We start from the raw sequence: 10,817 nt of genomic DNA on the forward strand, positions 1-10,817 counted from the left end.
GGGATTACCCCTTCGGTCAGGCAGCCGCTTTAATTAGTGCAGGGACTACATCTCCCAGCTGCCCGCGGCGGGAACTTCCTGACGCAGCCCCCCTCCCCCGCCCCCCAAACCCGCGGGGATGTGCGGGCCGACTGGGGGAGGTGACTTGATGTCATCGTGAGAAGCTGGGCGGCGGGTGCCGGTGCGCACAGAGCCGGGGCTCCCGCGGTGCCGCGCGGGTCAGATACCCCGACTTGAGGAGAGGTCTGCGCGCTGCCCCGGCCAGCCCGGAGCCCGCCGGGCGCCCGCGCCCCGACTTGGGGCTGAGTTGGGGGCATGCTCCGGCCCCCCCGGAGCCGGAGAGAGAACCCAGGAGCGCCGCCGCCCAGCGCCAGCGCCCCGAACCGAACCGCTGCGAAGGAGCCCTGAGCAGCTGCTGCCCTCCCCATAGGCAGCCCCTGGAGGGCCGTGACCTAAGTCTGGGCATCTGAGAAGTGAGTGTACCCCCATTGGGAGGCAGATGAGATTTGGGGGTGAGGAAGGAGAAACTGAGGTTGGGGAGGGCGCCGGGTTGTAGGAGGCGGGTGGCATGGGGATAGGGCCCCCATTCTTGGAAGAGTCCCTGGTGACCCTGATTAGTGGAGCAGGAACAGGGTCCCCATTCTGTTTCTGTTAGGGGCCAGGGATGAGGGCCAAGGTCCCCATTCTAGATAGGGTCTGGCTTGGGGGAGAGGCCCTATTTTGAGGGGGTTGTTTTAGAGCCTGGGGCCTTTATGTCTGGGACAAGGGAGGCACCTGCACCTCGTTTAGGGTCTGGGCCAGGGTCGAAAGGCAGGAAGATGGGCTGTCAGCGGCAGCCCCACAGGCTGTCCTGAAAGAACTGACAGGCTCTCTGTCTCTTTCTTGCCGACCTCTCTGCCCTGACTTTTTTTTCAAAAGAGCCAGGCTGGGAATCCTAGCTGGACTCTTCGGACCCTCAGGAAGGACCTGAAACCTGAGCCATCCTCCTCTCTACCGTGCTTGCCCCCCAGGACTGGGCAGTTGCCAAAGGTCCTGGGGGGGTTCCAGGACTGTGGTTGTGCCCACCCCATCCCCCCCACCTCCCGCAGCGCACAGGATGGGCCCAAGTTAGTCAACCCAGCCTCACTCAGCATCTTGCAGCCCCAGAGGGAACCTCAGGGGCTCTGAAGGCTTGACCCACCGCCTAGCTGCCATGGAGACGAAGCTACCCCCAGCGAGCACCCCCACCAGCCCCTCTTCCCCGGGGCTGTCCCCTGTGCCCCCACCCGACAAGGTGGACGGCTTCTCCCGCCGTTCCCTCCGCAGGGCCCGGCCCCGGCGGTCCCACAGCTCCTCACAGTTCCGCTATCAGAGCAACCAGCAAGAACTCACTCCACTGCCCCTGCTCAAAGGTGAGCCCGGCTGCTGGCCGCGAGGGGACCTGAGTCCTGGAGTGGGCCAGCGAGCCTTGGGGGTGGGGGAGTGAGAAGCAGCTGGCAGCTGTGATCCGACGGAGTCTGGATGGCCCCTTCCGAGCAAGGGACTCCACCACCTGAGCTGACCCCCACCCCCCAGCCCTCTCGCCCTCTGTGCTGACGCATGGCCTGACTGGCCTGTCATCCTTGGAGGTGGGGCATCTGGAGGTGGTGCCACCCTGGGGGGCAGACCAGGGCTAAGGGTGGGGCCTACAGCCTGGGTTCCAGGAAGCCACTAGCAGCCTGGCTGCTGCCAGGGTCCTGGAACAGGTGCTCAGCATGGCTCCCTGCAATCACGGTGTTGTCCCCCCACCTCTGGGTACAGGGCCCCACTAGCTGAGGCAGAGGGCACCCGGGAGACTCCTAGTCCTGGCTCTTCTCCCCACTTCTGGCTCTTAGAACAGAGTGCTACCTAGGAGAGGGAGGCCGTGGCTGCTGGGGGCACCTGTGGAAGGCCCAGGAGTCCAGGGTCTGTAACCATGCTTTCCAGTCAGGCCGCCGTGTTCTCTGGGCCTCAGTTAGGATGAAGAGATGAAGCTCCTTTACCTCACAAGGATGGAGGGTGGGACAGAAGTGGTTTACTCTCTGCAAGGAGTGGGAGATGGCCCAGAAGCATGGGGCATGGGGGCAGAGGAGCCTGCCCTAGGGATTAGGAAGGCCTGCCCCTGCCCAGAGCTGCAGCAGCTGGGGCCCAGGCTCAGACCCCTCCTCCCTCCCCAGATGTGCCAGCCTCTGAGCTGCACGAGCTGCTGAGCCGGAAGCTGGCCCAGTGTGGGGTGATGTTTGACTTCTTGGACTGTGTGGCTGACCTGAAGGGGAAGGAGGTGAAGCGGGCGGCACTCAATGAGCTGGTGGAGTGCGTGGGGAGCACCCGGGGGGTCCTCATTGAGCCTGTCTACCCAGACATCATCCGCATGGTGAGCACCGTGGTGTGCATGGGAACCCTACTGCCTGCCCGCGGAGCTCCCGGGCAGAGAATAAACCCATACACTGGCTTGGCCTTAGGGCCCATGTCTTCCCGCCTGACCCGTCTCCCAGCCCCACTCCTGCCCAGCACTCTGCCAGTGTGGGTCCCTCAGTGCCCCCTGGGCTTGTCCCACCCTGCCCTTTTGCTTACGCTCTCCTGAGGCCTGGTGTGCATTCCACACGTTCCTTGTGCCATGGCCTAGCTCATCTGCTGCTTCTTCCATGAAGCCTCTCTCAGTACTCAAACTAGAAATCTCCCCTTTACTGCTTAGAAAGTCCGTAGACCTTACCATTTTCCATCTTGTCTTCCCTGCTGGCCTGCACCTGGTAGAGGGTGGGGATGTGTCTCATCTGCCCCTCAGTCCCCAACCCCAAGCCCAGGTCTTCCATGAATTAGATGTTTAGGCAGTGATTACAAAGGAGGGAACTGCTTGCTGAGGCAGGTGCTGAAGCCCGTTAGACTCTGGATGAGGGATGTCCTAGATTCTGCCTCAGGGGGTTCTTCCTTAAAGAACCCTGACCTGCCCCTCAGATCTCAGTGAATATCTTTCGGACGCTGCCGCCCAGTGAGAACCCTGAATTTGACCCTGAAGAGGATGAGCCCAACCTTGAGCCTTCCTGGCCACATCTTCAGGTAGGCAGGCTGGGGAAGACAGGGATATGAGTTTCAGAAGAGACCCGAGGAGGGGGTAGAGGGTCTCTTGAGATCCTGGACTGTTGGCTGAGGGCCACAGGGCAGGATGAAGGGGAAGGCAGTTCCTGAACTCACCGTGTTGTCTGTCCCCTCCTCCAGCTGGTATATGAGTTTTTCCTGCGTTTCTTGGAGAGCCCAGACTTCCAGCCCTCTGTGGCCAAGAGATATGTGGATCAAAAGTTTGTCTTGATGGTGAAGTGGGGAACCCGGGCTGGGTGGTGTCATGGGGCAGGGGCAGGCTCTCTGTGGGGGCGTGGGGATAGGATGGAAGTAGCCTGGCTTGGTCTCTTTCCTAACCCCTGATCCCGGCACCCACAGCTCCTGGAGCTGTTTGATAGCGAGGACCCCCGGGAGCGTGAGTACCTCAAGACCATCTTGCACCGGGTCTACGGCAAGTTCCTGGGGCTCCGGGCCTACATCCGCAAACAGTGCAGCCATATCTTCCTCCGGTGGGTGCCTGCTGCCTGCCCTGCTGAAACCTAGGGAGGGAGCGGGGAGAGCTGTGGGAAGAAGACACAGGCAAAGGCTTCTGGGCTAGGGGACCCTGTAGAACTATGGCTTATTGAGTTTTTTTCTTGGCAGCATGTACTGCTGCCAGTAGTACTGCTTATACAAACCCTGTGAGATCAACAGAGAAAGGGTATTTATTTCTGTTTTACAGATGAAAAATAGAGGCTGAGAGATGAAATGGTTGCAGGGACTAGGTCAGTTCAGGGGGCCTAGGATCTAAATCTTTTGATCTTTGTTGTACCAGGCCATAGGACCCAAAGAAAGGGATTCTTTCTGTAAATATGTATTGAGCACCAATGCCTACTTGGCATCAGGGGCCCATATGGCCTTGTAGTTGAGACTGGCTCTTGAACTCGATGGCCTGTGTTTGAGTTTGGTTCAAATATTTGGGTGAATTTGGGCAAAATATTTAAGCTCTTTCCTAGCTTCCTCGTCTCTAGAATGAGAATGATAAGTATACTAACACAGAGACAGTTGTCAAGATGAAAGGAGGCAATGCCTTCGATCACTGTAACTCCCGGACGAAGACTAGAACTCTGAAACCTTAGCTCTTATTGTTATTAGCTATGAAATAGGTGAGGAATGATCCCTGTCCTCCAGGAGCTCAGGGTATTAGATCCCTTGCTTATTAACTTTAGGGCAAGTTTGACTGAGCTGCTGAGCCCTGATTTCTTCATCTGTTTGATGGATCTAATAAGCTCTACCTCTTGGGATAGTTTTGAGAAACACGTAGCCCAGAATAGACACTGTCATTCTTTCAGTTGACTGGCATGAAGAGTGAAGGACTCAGGCTGAGTGCCTGTGGACTGGATGGGGACCAAGTAATGAGCGTTAGGGTCTGGCAGACGGTGCTTCACAGAAGAGAGTTTTGAGCTGGGACCCAGAGTGGCAGTGGTGGCTGGGCTGAGAGGGTGATGTAGAAGTGGGTGTGGATCTCAGTGGGCCCGGTTTGGTGTTTGGGGAAGAGAGCACAGCCTCTGGGTTGGGAGAGAGCTGGGTTAACGTGCAGGGCTGGGGTGGGTAGGCAGGGTGGTTGAGAGGAGGGTCGGGTCTGCTCCGATTGCCTTGAACTCTTGTGCATCCTTCTCTTCCTCTCAAAGGTTCATCTATGAATTCGAGCACTTCAATGGCGTTGCTGAACTGCTGGAGATCTTAGGAAGGTGACTCTCTCGGGGCCTCAGCTGGAGCATCTGGAGGATTCTGGGAGGAACGATGGAGGCCCAGTCATCCCAACCCTCTTCATCTCTTCTGTCCCCTCCTCAGCATCATCAATGGCTTTGCACTGCCCCTGAAGACTGAGCACAAGCAGTTCCTGGTTCGAGTCCTGATTCCCCTGCACTCTGTCAAGTCGCTGTCTGTCTTTCATGCCCAGGTAAGGCCCAGGCCTGGCCCTGCCATGGTGGAGAGGTCCTGAGGGTCAGGGCAGCCACCGGACTGGCAGGGTCAGCCTGACACTCTGACTCCAGGCACTCTAAAGCATGACCTCATGGGATCCTCTCTCACCTTTTTCTTGACTAATTCTCTTCCATCTACCTTAGAGAATCCCCACAATCCTTTCAGGCCGATCTTAGACATCAGCTCTCTGAAGGCTTCCCAGACCCCTCCCTCTTAACCTGCTCTGGGCAGGATTAAGCTCTCCTCTTTCTATATTCCCGTAGATCATGGTACAGATTGTGGTTATGGAACCTTTTATAAAATTTATAAGGATTGGTTTGCTGAATATTTCCCCTGTAGGGTCATTATTGTGTCCCTACACATCAAACACGGTGCCTGGTATGTCCTAGGTGGCCAGTAAATGCTTGGTGAATGAGCGAAGAGTAAGTGAGCAAATATCTGGTGCCCTGTCCCGGTCCCCTCTGACCCTGTGCTCTTTCTCTCTGCCTACCCCTCCACCACCCTACCCCCGCTGCCTTGCAGCTGGCATACTGTGTGGTGCAGTTCCTGGAGAAGGATGCAACCCTGACAGAGCATGTGAGTACCTCTGGTGTGTGCGCTAAATTGCTTCAGTCTCGTCCGACTCTTTGTGGCCCTATAGACTGTAGCCCGCCAGGCTCCTCTGTCCTTGGGATTCTCCAGGCAAGAATACTGGAGTGGGTTGTCATGCCCTCCTCCAGGGGATCTTCCCAACCCAGGGATTGAACCCACGTCTTGTGCATCTCCTGCATTGCAGGTGGATTCTTTACCACTGAGCCCCCAGGGAAGCCCTCAAGTACCTCTGGTGGGGGAGGCAACCTGGCGTCCTGGCAGTCCACCCTGGGGCCAACCCTGGCAGGCCTGACTCCTTTCTGCCTCAACTCCCACAGGTGATCCGGGGGCTGCTCAAATACTGGCCAAAAACCTGTACCCAGAAAGAGGTATGAAGAAGGACTCTGGTGTCCACTGCAGGGAGGCTGGGAAGGCTTGGCTTCCGGAAGGCAGTTGGGTGTATGTCGGGGGAGATGGGAACCATCGCCCCTGTGTCCCTGCCCCCACCCCAGGTGATGTTTCTGGGGGAGATGGAGGAGATTCTGGATGTTATCGAGCCCTCGCAGTTCGTGAAGATCCAGGAACCCCTCTTCAAGCAGGTGGCCCGCTGTGTGTCCAGCCCCCACTTCCAGGTACAGGTGGGGACAGGTGGGGTAAGAGCCAGGGTACGGACTGGAAGGTTGGCAGGTTGACCTCACACAGCTTCCTCTGCCCTCAGTTTCTCCTCTGGACCTTCCTGGGTCTGATAATGTGGAGATGCTGGACTCAGGGTCAGGAGACCTCGCAAATCACTTCACCACTCTGAGTTGGATTAAGCTTCCTTGTCTGTAGAATGGGCCAACTGGGTGGAGAGGAGAACTGAAGAGATGGTAGCACAAACACATCTGGTAAACTGGAATGGATGTTTACCAGACGTCCCTGAATGGGATGGGTGGTTGTCATCACTTTCCCCCTTTCTTAGTGGCCTTAAATTTCATTAGCCTCCCAGAGACCAGCAAGGCTTCCCCACTCCATCCAGGCTGGATGTAACCCGTGTTCTCCTACATGTGTATGCAGACTTTCATTTTTATAAGCCGTAACCTGGTGGTCGGAGAAGGCACTGGCACCCCACTCCAATACTCTTGCCAGAAAATCCCACAGACAGAGCCACCTGGTAGGCTGCTGTCCGTGGGGTCGCTAAGAGTAGGACACAACTGAGCAACTTCACTTTCACTTTTCACTTTCATGCATTGGAGAAGGAAATGGCAACCCACTCCAGTATTCTTGCCTGGAGAATCCCAGGGATGGGGGAGCCTGGTGGGCTGCCGTCTCTGGTGTCGCACAGAGTCGGACACGACTGAAGCAACTTAGCAGCAGCAGCAGCAGCAACCTGATGGTTGTCAATTTTTCTCACAGTGACTCTGGCACTTCAGTTTACTAAATACCTCATATAATTCTTATAACAGCTGTATGGAGGTAGCTATTATTAGCCCCAATTTACAGATTTGAAAACTGAGGCTGAGGAGTAAATTGCCTTTCCCAAAGTCATGTGGCCAGTGTGTAGTGGAGCCAGGATTCACCTTTGAGCATTGGACTCCAAATCCAATGTTCTTTGCACCTCACCACGTTGGTCAGATGAACCCTGAAGATGGGGTGTAAGGAGGACAGCGTGCCCTGGGTTTGGGGCTGGGTCTGATTCTGGGATGGGCACCTGCAGGGAAGCCACTGAGGCGCTTACTCTGCCATCTTGCTGCCCCAGGTTGCAGAGCGGGCTCTGTATTTCTGGAACAATGAGTATATCCTGAGCCTCATTGAGGACAATTGCCACACTGTGCTGCCTGCTGTGTTTGGGACCCTCTACCAAGTCTCCAAGGAGCACTGGAATCAGTGAGTGCCCAGGCTTTGACCTGACCCACAGAGGCTGGGGCAGGGCCAGCCAGTCCAGAACTGGGGTTACTCCTAGCTGGAGAGGATCAGGGAAGGCATCTGAAGGTGGCGGAGGGGTGGTGAAAGGGGAAGGAGAAGGGTAGTGCTTGTGGTGTTCAGGGCTGCAGGCTGTTTGGGACACAGAGATAGGCAGAATGCTGGAGTGGGAGGTGGGACCCAACTGAAATTGCTCTCATCTCTCACCTCATCCTTGTCCCTGCCAAGAACCATTGTGTCTCTGATCTACAATGTGCTCAAGACCTTCATGGAGATGAATGGGAAGCTGTTTGATGAGCTCACGGCCTCCTACAAGCTGGAAAAGCAGCAGTGAGTGCTGAGAGGCTGGGCATGGAGGGAGAGGGGAGAAAAGCAGGAAAAGGACCAGCCCCTAAGGGTTGGAGGGAACCTAAAAGGACAACCCATATCCCATCTGGTCAGATGTTTAAAGTCTCTCCCTAAGGTCTTGTCACGTGCTGGGCCATCTGTGCCCAGCTTTCCACTGCATCCTCCAATTATCCTCCCAAGTACTTCCTCCTAGTATGGAGGTTACTGGTGGCTCTGTGGTAAAGAATCTGCCTGCCAATGCAGGAGATGCAGGTTTGATCCCTGGGTCAGATAGATCCCCTGGAGAAGGAAATAGCTACCCACTCTAGTATTCTTGCCTGGAAAATCCCATGGCTAGGGAAGCCTGGTGGGCTACAGTACATGGGGTTGCAAAAGAGTTGGACATGACTTAGCAACTAAACAACATAACAACAGCCCCTCAGGCGGGGCCTCTCAGGGCCAGGCTGATCCACCTACTCCATGACCATGGGTGGGACCCATCTCTCCTTGGTGTTTTCTCCCCAAGTGGAAGATTCCCACTGAGTCTCTTTGCAGGTGGGGTAGTGGTGAGGGAGTTAGATTGCAGTTGGAGCTCCAGGAAGGGGACTGCCTCTCCCTCTCTCCCCAGGGAGCAGCAGAAGGCCCGGGAACGTCAGGAGCTGTGGCAAGGCCTGGAGGAGCTACGGCTACGCCGGTTACAGGGGACCCAGGGGGCCAAAGAGGCCCCGCTGCAGCGGCTTACACCCCAGGTCACCGGTGGAGGTCAGAGCTAAAGATCCCCAGAAGGGGAGGAGCTAAACCCAGAGCTATCAGTCCCTCCACCCTCCCTCCTGCCCAGGGGCCCAGAGAGATACACACCTGCTCCTGGCCTTGCCAGTGGGGGCTTGGAGGGCTCCCTGCCTGGCCCAGCGTGGGCAGTTTCCTCTGGGGGGAGAGGAGGAGAGATGGTGGTCCTGGCAACAGAACTCTCAGGCCCTCCTGGCAGGACTGGACCAGGGTACATTTGATCAGGAAGCGGCCATCGGGGACTGCCCTGCCCCACAAAGCTGGGCTCCAGACTGCAGGCAGGTTCCCAACCCCCGCTCCCAGCCTAGGGCAAGGGGACGCAGCCCCTCGCCTGCCCCACCTTGTGCCAGCGCAAGGTCCTTCCTCACCCCACCATGGGATCCATGGTCTATTTATTCTCCCCCAGCTCCCCTGCAACACAGACATTATCCTGGGCCTGGGGCACCCTCCTCCCCTCTCCTCCCTGGCCCTGTACATCCTTGTCCCCTTTTTATTTATTGGGCAGGGGGAGGGGTAAGGGCACAGGCAGAAAGAAGATTCCCTGTGTCCTGGGACAAGGGGAGTGGTCACAGTAACTGTGGTCTGTTCCCCTTTCCATGGCTGGGGGTAGATTTAATAAAGAGAGAAACTCACGATCTGCTTGCTTTATTTAGGGGTAGGGACAAGGGGGAGGTGAACTGATGAAGGACTGGTTCGGAAGCCAGGCAGAGGTGGGGAAGAGGCAGAAACCCCCCTCTTCTCAGAGGGTTGGACCTGTTATCCTTACTGAGGTTCAGGATATATAGGATATACTCCAACTCTAAACCCTGTGACCAGGGGGAGGGGAAGGGGAGAAGGATGGGCTAGTAGCGCGAGAGGCGACACATGTCACACTGGCAGGCCCTGGCCGTGAAGATCTCCAGCTCCTCCTTCCGGTTCCCCCCACAATGCAGCTGTACCTTCACCTGTAGGAGAGGTGGGTGTCTGTTCCAGGCTCCTTTCTTAGGCCATCTTAGATCCCTGCCTCCTCTGTCTCTGCAACCCCAATGAGCCACTGCCGAGCTCAGCCCCCTCACCTTCCTCAGGCTGCTGATGGTACAGCACTGAGACACGGAGGTGATGTTATGTCGATAACCACTGGCCACCAGCACGGAGTACCGGGAAGGGAAGGCGCTGGACTCGCAGTGGCCCACACAGGCCTGTGCCACATGGGAGCCCTGGCAGGTGCCTTGGCGGTCACTTCGCACCGTCACGTTGAAGGCTAGGAGACAGGGGAGTGGTAAATGGTGCCTTGGCGAAGGCTTGCCCAGCACCTGCCGCCTGAGCCTCACTGAGTCCCTCAAGGGTGCTGCCTGCCCCGCCTTGGTCCAATCCATCTGCTCTTTGCTTCCACCCAGCTCTCTGCTCCCAGAGTCACTTACGGTGCAAGTAGCAGCCTGGGATGGCAGCCTGTTGACTCTGGCCTTCAGTGACCGCCAGGAGCAGCAGGCAGAGGAGCAGGGTTTGGGGGGACGCCATGGGCATCTGAAACACAGAGGGTGGGTAGATGTTTCTAGGTGGGTGTGCAGGTGTGGGGGAGGAGTTCTTTACATGCTGCATGCCTCTGGGTGAATGAGCCAGGGCTAGGCTGGTCTGTCTGGGGTGAGGCATGCCTCAAGGGCCTGTCTTTCCCTTGGGTGTGCCTTTGGGTGTATGTGTATGTGCATGTATGTGTGTACCCGTCCTCTCTGGATGGGTGTGAGTGTGAGCAGCTGTCCCAGTGTGACTCGCATGTCAGCCCACAGCAGTGATTCTCCCCAGGAATCTCCTCTACCATCTGGAGCACAAACCTCCGCCTCCCTCCACCTGCCCTATCTGGGCCTGCAGGACCCTTAGCTGGAGCCCCCAGGCCCTCCCCGGGCTCTTGCTGCCTCAGTGAGCTCACCGCTTCTGAATGGATCGTTGAATGGCTCCTCTTGCCTCCTGCTGGTCTCCTGACGGTGCTGGCTCTCCGAGTTTTTATTCGCCATCATCCTGGAGCCACGCCTTCTTGGAGATCAGCTTTCAGGCCTGCCTCTCTTCTGCCCGAAGCCTCACAGCAAAACCACCTGGGAGATCCTGCTCTTCTCTGAGGTGTGGTCCTCAGAGGGTGGTTTCTGCTTTCCAGCTGTCCTATGGCTGCCTGTGGCCCAGGGCTGGGGAAGTGAGGTGTACAGAGAAGGCCAGGACCTGGCAGAGGGGGCAGTGTGTGTGCG

The 10,817-nt window shown here is 57.1% G+C and overlaps 2 protein-coding genes across 3 annotated transcripts; one reads left to right on the forward strand and one right to left on the reverse strand.

Annotated features, from left to right (window-relative positions):
- The first annotated feature begins 389 nt into the window (after positions 1–389).
- PPP2R5B (protein phosphatase 2 regulatory subunit B'beta) lies at positions 390–9,239 on the forward strand. The gene is made up of 14 exons (NM_001075232.1): positions 390–473; positions 919–1,391; positions 2,175–2,371; positions 2,953–3,054; positions 3,214–3,306; positions 3,433–3,563; positions 4,725–4,784; positions 4,888–4,996; positions 5,542–5,595; positions 5,928–5,978; positions 6,102–6,221; positions 7,328–7,455; positions 7,720–7,821; positions 8,447–9,239. Exons 2-14 carry the CDS (start codon positions 1,193–1,195, stop codon positions 8,589–8,591), a joined length of 1,491 nt encoding a protein of 496 aa, NP_001068700.1. The 5' UTR covers positions 390–473; positions 919–1,192; the 3' UTR covers positions 8,592–9,239.
- Positions 9,234–10,589, reverse strand: GPHA2 (glycoprotein hormone subunit alpha 2). 2 transcript variants are annotated; one of them, XM_005227191.5, is made up of 4 exons: positions 10,508–10,589; positions 10,005–10,107; positions 9,660–9,844; positions 9,234–9,548 (listed from the first exon to the last, which is right to left on the reverse strand). In XM_005227191.5, exons 2-4 carry the CDS (start codon positions 10,105–10,107, stop codon positions 9,447–9,449), a joined length of 390 nt encoding a protein of 129 aa, XP_005227248.1. In that variant the 5' UTR covers positions 10,508–10,589; the 3' UTR covers positions 9,234–9,446. The 2 variants fall into 2 exon arrangements, with proteins under 2 accessions (XP_005227248.1, NP_001180095.1); NM_001193166.1 differs by lacking the exon at positions 10,508–10,589 and having other exon boundaries at positions 9,447–9,548.
- Positions 10,590–10,817: the final 228 nt, after the last annotated feature.

This window comes from Bos taurus, chromosome 29 (assembly GCF_002263795.3).
Source record: "Bos taurus isolate L1 Dominette 01449 registration number 42190680 breed Hereford chromosome 29, ARS-UCD2.0, whole genome shotgun sequence".
In the NCBI taxonomy this organism is placed as follows: domain Eukaryota; kingdom Metazoa; phylum Chordata; class Mammalia; order Artiodactyla; family Bovidae; genus Bos; species Bos taurus.

Excerpts from the sequence above, each read along its gene's own strand:
- PPP2R5B (NM_001075232.1), top strand. The coding sequence starts at position 1,193 with ATGGAGACGAAGCTACCCCCAGCGAGCACCCCCACCAGCCCCTCTTCC. Across the intron at positions 1,392-2,174 it reads TCCACTGCCCCTGCTCAAAG|ATGTGCCAGCCTCTGAGCTG; the intron begins GTGAGCCCGGCT and ends CTCCCTCCCCAG. Across the intron at positions 7,822-8,446 it reads TACAAGCTGGAAAAGCAGCA|GGAGCAGCAGAAGGCCCGGG; the intron begins GTGAGTGCTGAG and ends CTCTCTCCCCAG.
- GPHA2 (XM_005227191.5), bottom strand. The coding sequence starts at position 10,107 with ATGCCCATGGCGTCCCCCCAAACCCTGCTCCTCTGCCTGCTGCTCCTG. Across the intron at positions 9,845-10,004 it reads CCCAGGCTGCTACTTGCACC|CCTTCAACGTGACGGTGCGA; the intron begins GTAAGTGACTCT and ends CCTGTCTCCTAG. Across the intron at positions 9,549-9,659 it reads CCATCAGCAGCCTGAGGAAG|GTGAAGGTACAGCTGCATTG; the intron begins GTGAGGGGGCTG and ends CCTCTCCTACAG.